The following is a 7879-nucleotide window of genomic DNA, read 5'->3' as shown; positions in this document are numbered from 1 at the left end:
TGTGTCAGATGGGGTGTCCAGCAAACAGAACAGCTGAAAATCTCATGTGAATAATAATAAAATTCTCTGCACCAAAAGCCAGTTCTTGGATTTCCTTTTGGATCTGTAGTAGCCTCTTTGTTCAAGCAGCTTCTGTAACGGGACTTCACTGAAATCAGATGCTGGAGCTGTTCTTATAAGCTGGTCCTATCACGGATTTTCTGCACAAACAATAACACGTGCTATTTAATCTGCCTTGAGTTTCTCCCTGGTCTCTATTTACAACTGTCTGGAAGTACCAAAAAATACTAAGATTTATAAATGTGTAAAGGTAAAGGGACCCCTGACCATTAGGTCCAGTCGTGACCAACTCTGGGGTTGCGGCGCTCATCTCGCTTTACTGGCCGAGGGAGCCGGTGAACAGCTTCTGGGTCATGTGGCCAGTATGACTAAGCCGCTTCCCTTCCCGCCAGAGTGGTACCTATTTATCTACTTGCACTTGAAATGCAGCTGTCTAATAACAGCTGGGTGAGTGAGATGTACACGTCAACAGAAGTGAGATTCAAAATGACAGAGTGAATATAGCTTGGATTTTGTCCACCCCACCCCACCCCACCCCCTAAGGCTGGCAACACACATTATTCATAGAAAGAAGAACCGAAACAGTCTTGAGTAGATTGGCTGTCTTTTATTTAGTGTGTGTGTTGCTTAAATGTTGTTGCTGGCAGTTCCCCCTACCACGGTTTCATTTATAGCGGGAGGCAGTGGAAGACAGGCGTGCCTGGCGTGCTCTGGTCCATGGGGTCACGAAGAGTCAGACATGACTAAACAACAACAATAAGCATAGCACAGTGGAAGAGATTAGCAGGTGAATCCCTTCCTGATGTGGAAATAAGCAATAGAAAAATAGGCTCAGGGGATGTTAAAAGTCCAGGGGTAGGAACTTGAGTGGCGGATGGAAGCAGCAGTACTTGGTGGAATCATAGAAATGCTACACAAAACAACAGAATCATGGAGGTGAGGTAGAGGGTGGGATCCTTGCTGCTGGACTTATTTCTGAAAAGAGAGGAAGTAGGGCCACTTGAAGAATGCAACAGTTGGGTATATGTGGTCACTGTTAATGGGCAGGGAGCAGATCTTAAGCTTCGTCTGCTGTAGGTTGATATTCTTAGTTTGCCTCTTGTTATCCTTGGCTCCATCTATCATGATCTATCCTGCCTTACTTACCCAATGTTCTTAGCTGCCACTGAGTCAGCCTCAATTGTGCAACTGGCAGCAGATAACATCAGTTAGCTCTTCTGATGTGGGGAGCAGCACAAGATTGCTGTAGCTCAGGGATGTGGAATCTTTCTAGGCTGATGATTTCATTTCCCCACCCTTCACGGGCTAAGTTTTGACGGGTTATGATGGTGTCAGGTGAACTTCTGTTTTGCCCTGAGGTCTTCAGAAGAGCCCCTTCCCAAATTCTATTTTGCACATCCCTTCAGCCTCCTTCCCATTTCTTAAATCTCCCCAGTTAGTGGTAGGCCTTGCAAGTGCAACGTATTTCCTCGAACACATTTGGTGACTGCTTACCTTTCTTCTGGGAGCACAGTGTAGGTGGTCTCCATGCCAGCATGGATGTGGTCGGTCACATGACAGTGCAATAACCAAGTCCCAGGATACTTGGGCAACATTTCAACAGTTTGAAAAGTCCCAGGAAACAGATCAAAGACATCGGCCCGGTAGGTTCTGGTGTTCTTTTAGGGCAAGCATAAAAAAACAACCACCTTACATCAGTAAACATTTTTGCAGCGTCTTTGAAGTAATTAATTGGAAGACATAAAATGAGTTAAGAATATTGTGGCAGAACTTTGAATGTATTTGTGCTGGAAACCTAAACAATTGGAAGAAAAATGCAGGCAACTTAATTTTTTAAAAAATAAGTAAGAGCCATCTATGCCTACTTCCCCTTTATTGCATGAGGGAGAAATTGGTTTCAGCTTATAACTCTTTTGAATTTGCACTTCTCTGAATTTTGCAATGCAGTTCTTTACCCAAGTAATGTGTGCAAATATGTGTATATTAGGGTAAAGTGTGCATTAAAATGCATATACTGGTGAAAATAACAAGCAAAAATGCATTATATTATGGGGAATTGTTTTGTAAAAATGTGTATATTAGGCAACATTGCATACAAAAAGGAGAAATTTACACTAAATGCAAATTTTATTATAATTTTACTACTTATACCCCAACCATCTGACTGGGTTACCCCAGCCATTTCAACATATTGATGTCTAAATGTGAAGAACTAAACTTAACAATGGGAACGGAGAGAAACAAAAAACAACAGATTTGCCCACCCCTCATTTTATGTATTAGAAATAGCAACTTCGCCCAATCCGGTCCTGCTACTACCACCAGTTAAAACCAAAATCTGAAAAAACAGTGTGGGTTGTGGCAGTGGGGTAGCTGTTAGGACACTGGGCAGTGGAGCTGGGTACTGTAGCCCTTTTTGTATCGTTGCTTTCTTAAAGAGTTGCCTTTCCATTGAATTAGGATAGAAATTGCTGGTCTGTAATTATTTCCAGACCTGCCAGCTTGGAGACAGATAGGATGTTAAAGTAACTTATTGTAATCACAAAGTGCACATTTAAAAATTTCCCCTGCAAAAAAATCCTGAAAACTATAGTTTCCCCCTCGCACAGCTTCAATTTCAAGCATTCTTAATGAACTACAGTTTCCAGAATTCTTTTGGGGAAGTCATGTGCTTTAAATGCCTGCTGTGGATCTGCTCAAACCCTATTCCCAAACCACCCACCAAGGCGCCCTTGTTGTTTGCCACCAATAACATTACATCAGGTAGAAGATGGCAGGCAGTATTGTCAGCTGAAAGCTGTGCCAGTCAGAATAGAAAACACTGGGACAGTTGAGCATAAAGCAGGTTTGTATATTCAGTTGACTAAGAGCATTCTCCAAAAAACGCATTATCATTCCTCCAACACTAAGTTTAAAATTAAAGGCAGGAACCAATCATCTTACCTTATAGTCGAAGCTGTGGCCATGGAAGTGTGCTGTGTGCATATCCACTTCGTTCCCCATCCCCATTAAGTACCAGCTGACTTTATCTCCAACGTGCATTGTAAGGCCATGCAAGTTTCCAAACACCTTTCCGTTAATGGCTAAGGAAAGAGAAGTTTATCATGAACGCAGAAACTCTTTGATGGAACGTGAATTTAAATATAGTGAAGCCAATGGTAGGGCCGGTCCTCAAATGCGCTCTGCCTACTGAATTACAGGAGGCCAACTGTGAAGGAAACAAAGCGAGCAGGATGTTTGGAGCCCAGCTTCCAAAAGAGAAAAGGACCCAAGAGCTGCAATACAACCCTATGCCATACAGTTTGGCATGTATGTGGCAAATGTAATGAACACAGAATGTCTGATTAATGACTGGCAATTGTGGGTGTTGGAAATATCCCATCGCCATAGAAACGTACCGTGCATCTTATTGCTTTCAATAAACTCCTCGTCTTCTTTGTTCACGCCTTCTGGGTTGACAACATAAGTGTTGATATTTTCATCCAGGTACCAAGACAGGTTTTCGTCAAACACCAAAAAAAGAACATTAAATTGTATCGGCTGTGCAGATGTGGAAAGTAATTGTATATGCTCCCTGCGACAGACTAGCAGTGTCCCAATTAATCCACTGTAGAGGTCCTGAAAGCCAAAAAAAGGGATATAATTACCTATCGCCATTACTAAAATAATGGAGATGGGGAAATAGCATCTGACGAAATATTGTCCTATATTGAGTACTTGGGATTAAGTCTAAGCTTCTGGCCAAGGGGCTGCTGGATCCTGCAGATGCCCTTCACAGATGGAGACCTCTGGAAGTCTCCTTCTAGAGGCCTCCTACTTGCAGCAATGGAAAGCTCTGCTGCCACTGTTGCAAGGATTTTTAAAGTACCTGTGGCCCACTCAAATTGTGTCCAGGAATTGACAGATTCAGCAATGGAGAAAGAGAAAGTGGTATTTTATTGCTGAGCAATAATGACCCAGTGGAATGGTTTCCAAAGACTGGGCACCGAAGCTCTAGCGCCCTTAGGCTTTATACCTGAGTACATACGCCATAAAACATGAGATAATCGTATATAATCGCATATGGCAGCAAAAATCAAACCAGTGAGCGCATGCATAAACCTTGCCCCTGACCATGTAAAGAATCCTCCCCAACTTCTGCTTTCCTAACGGTACATCAGCCTGACCTTTCCCCTGAATTATAGTAAGAAAGGAGAAAAGAAACTTATTTGCCCGTTACAATGTTGGTAACCCTCCTACACGCCATCTGTTATAAACGGGGACATTGTGGTTAGCATTTTCCTGCTGAGGGGCTTCCTGGACGGAGGAAAGTGCCGGCACATCAGATTTCTTGCTTCCTACTATGTTGGCGAGCCATTGAGTGCATTAGAAGAACAAGGGGGAAGAAATGGGGCAGAGGTCATTTTGGATTTCTAAAATCTAAGCATTTAGCTCTGCAGAAGCCTTCATGATTCAAACACCCTTCGTATATATAGATATATAGAAATCATCATAAAGATATATGGTTATATATGGATAGATGATTATATAGAAATCATAAGGGTAAAATTCTTCCAGGTGGTCCTGCTTCACCACCTTAGTTATTGGTGCTGCAGTGGCAGTAAGCCACGGGAAAATCAGGTGTGGCACGGACAGATTGAGGGAGACCTTGGATCTAAAGCCGTCCCATTTCCCAGACAAGGGCAAAAAAATGATAATAAGCCAGTCCTGGAGCTGCCATAGTTATTTCCCCTCCCACTGAAACCAACGACAGGAAAAATAAAATCTGGAAACCAAGTACATAAAAGGAGAGGGGAATCTGCCCCACAACCTTCTAACCCTGGTTGGCAAGGCTTCAGAAATGGTAGCTCCACCACCATGACTCCGTATTTTTCTGGCCTATGTTTCTATATATTAGTCACATTTAGGTCCCATTGAGATCAATGAGATTTAAATCATGACTAAATTTTCAGATGGATTTAAATGGGACCTAACCTAGTCTGGATCCAACCCCTTCTATACACATCCATTATAGATGAAAGTTGGCTTGCCACTTCCAAAGTACTTTGAAAACAGATTCTGCCTCTACCTTTTCCTCCCCGCCGCTCTTAAAAGCTCTGCTTCCAGAAGAGTTTGAAGAAGAGGAGTTTGGATTTGATATCCTGCTTTATCACTACCCGAAGGAGTCTCAAAGCGGCTAACAATCTCCTTTCCCCTCCTCCCCCACAACAAACACTCTGTGGGGTGAGTGAGGCTGAGACACGTCAGAGAAGTCACCCAGCAGCTGCATGTGGAGGAGCGGAGACACGAACCCGGTTCACCAGATTACGAGTCTACCGCTCTCAACCACTACACCACACTACACCCAGATTACATGGGGCCAATCCCATTGTCTCCATCAAGATTTCAACAAAGTCAGATGACTCGTTGTTTAGTAAGGAATGAAGCCAATGTAGGGGGTCTGGTGAAGAAGTGTTCTGTGCCCAGGTAAGGGAACGGATTTGGTAACTGCCTTTAAAAACACACCTTAACTTTATCCACAGCTGAGTAATATGCCCAAGGGATACAGTCGGAATCCCCTTCAGCAGGACCAGATCTCTTTGGTATTTTCCAGACATACTCTCTGACTGCACCTGCATGAAACAGATATTTAAAATTGATAAAATCATGCATAGCATGGAGTAATAGTAATAATAATTTATTATTTATACCCCACCCATCTGGCTGGGTTTCCCCAGCCACTCTGGGCAGCTTCCAACAAATATTAAATACAATAGTCTGTTAAACATTAAAAGTTTCCCTAAACAGGGCTGCCTTCAGATGTCTTCTAAAAGTCTGATAGTTGTTCTTCTCTTTGACATCTGGTGGAAGGGCGTTCCACAGGGCGGGTGCCACTACCAAGAAGGCCCTCTGCCTGGTTCCCTGTAACTTGGCTTCTCGCAGTGAGGGAACTGCCAGAAGGCCCTTGGCGCTGGACCTCAGTGTCCAGCAGAACAATGGGGGTGGAGAAAGGGGAATAGAGGAAACTTTTTTCTCACTCTCTCATAACACTAAAACGCATGGGCATCTAGTGAAGCTGCCCCTCTGCCAACATTGGCAGGGAAGCCCTGACAGCGAGGAGCACCCCAATGCACCCATCCAAATCGCAAGTGGGTGGAAGCTACTACTGATGGCATCCCTGCTGGCAGGTGACAGGCAGAAAGCCCCGAAGAGCAGCATTTCATGGGCAGGACTCAATCCTGTGCTGACCCACCATGTGACAAGAATGCACCTCCTCTAGGCCTATGTAGTGCAGTGGCCTGAAAACTGGTGTAGCACAGGGATATTTTTTCTGCTCTCCACCTTCTGCCCTGGCTGGTGTGAGCAGTTGGGCTGTGGACGCAGAACTGCCTGCACTGGTGGCTTAGGGTAAAGGTCAATCCCTACCACTGGTGGCCTAGGGTTAGGATTGTGTCCTATGATAAGAGACACAAGATAGGCATTCTTGGTGGTTGCACGCCCTTCCCCTTCAGATTCACCAACACTAAATCGTATCATCTTCCAAACGTTTTTGCAAAAAACTGAACAGGAGGAATTAAGCCCTTGTGAATTTTCACCAGCTCCACATTCTCTGCTTCTTTTGTCCTTTTGTTATTATTATCCCCATTCTACAGACCTTGAGGCAAGGAAAACAAGATTTTAAAAAGTGAGAGAAATAATTAATGAGACTATTACCTGAACTGGTTTCGGCTGCGTCCGCAAAGTCAGTTTTCACTCCTTGTGCATGAATAGAATAAGGTCTGGAGGCCATGTTTTTAAAAATAATTGTGATTTTATCCCCAACATTTGCAACAAGTAGTGGACCTTGGAGAGATTAAAAACAAATATGTTCTCTAAGACACAGCATTAAAGGAAATTACAAAGTGCTTTGGAAAACAAAACTACAAAGATTAATCAGTGCAAAGGAAACCTACAGGCGCTTAAGGCTCAAATTAAATTGCTAGGGCTCTTAAGCACTTAACAGTGTACTTAAATTCAATTGACTTTAATTATATGTAAGCGGGTTTAATTTTCTCTGGATTAAATCCAGTGTTAAGTCTTAAACTTTATCTACAAGACATTGATCTGGTTCAAGCATAATGCTAACCCACAGTTTAATGCAGTGGTGAGGAACCTGTAGCCCTGCAGATGTAGCCCATCAAAAAAAGTGCTAATTGTGACATACAGAAGCTGCTGCCTCCTTTCATCCTTACTTGAGACCCACACAGCAAAATTCAGTTCATGCCAATATAACGTTCAATAGCTGTTCTTTCAGTTTATAAAGCCAGTACCTAGAATTCCCAGGTGCTCTTCTTCTTCCTTCCTTTTTTTGGCGGTGCTGAATGATTTGTCAGTATATTCTCGATAAACAACCTTCTTGTATTTTGACCCAATGAACTTATCATTTTTATTTAAGAATGAATTCCCTGGGCTGAAGGGGGGAAAGTGAAGGATACATTTGAATATGAGAACCAATAAAGTTAAGAGGCACTGGTCAAGAACTCCAGGTATCATTTATGTAACTGCAAATGTGAAAATGTGTTTTACACAAACACATAGACCATCCATCTTCCATCTTCCAACCAGGTAGGCAGAAGGCATTATCAGAGTTCAAGGACAAATTTCAGTCAGGCAAAAATGCTAAAGGAGAGTGCAAATTCCTGAGGACTAGATAGACAGGCTTCAAAAGGCACCTTTGGTCACTGGGCCTAAGATTCCCCACTCTTGAGTTAAAGGAAGGAACTAATGAGACACCATTCTGCTTATGGCTGGTTGACATCTCCATGTTATGGTTAGGAAAGTCACACACAGTGTGACTGTG

The 7879-nt window shown here is 43.1% G+C and overlaps 1 protein-coding gene across 4 annotated transcripts in view; it reads right to left on the bottom strand.

The window, feature by feature from the left end:
* Positions 1-76: 76 nt before the first annotated feature.
* The window catches only part of CP (ceruloplasmin), a 29586-nt gene continuing 21783 nt past the window's right edge, over positions 77-7879 (bottom strand). For 2 of the 4 annotated variants that reach the window (XM_081190046.1, XM_081190049.1), the window contains 7 exons: positions 7350-7489; positions 6754-6882; positions 5566-5672; positions 3459-3678; positions 3004-3143; positions 1555-1718; positions 648-1035 (listed from right to left, as the gene is read on the bottom strand). In XM_081190046.1, the coding sequence (XP_081046172.1) occupies positions 960-1035; positions 1555-1718; positions 3004-3143; positions 3459-3678; positions 5566-5672; positions 6754-6882; positions 7350-7489 (976 nt within the window). In that variant the 3' untranslated portion in view covers positions 648-959. Of the gene's footprint in view, positions 201-647; positions 1036-1554; positions 1719-3003; positions 3144-3458; positions 3679-5565; positions 5673-6753; positions 6883-7349; positions 7490-7879 lie in introns of those variants that run through there. The other 2 variants (XM_081190047.1, XM_081190048.1) reach the window with 2 other exon arrangements.

This window comes from Podarcis bocagei (genome assembly GCF_964188305.1).
Source record: "Podarcis bocagei genome assembly, chromosome: 4".
NCBI lineage: Eukaryota > Metazoa > Chordata > Lepidosauria > Squamata > Lacertidae > Podarcis > Podarcis bocagei.
This window is presented reverse-complemented; position numbering and strand designations above follow the sequence as displayed.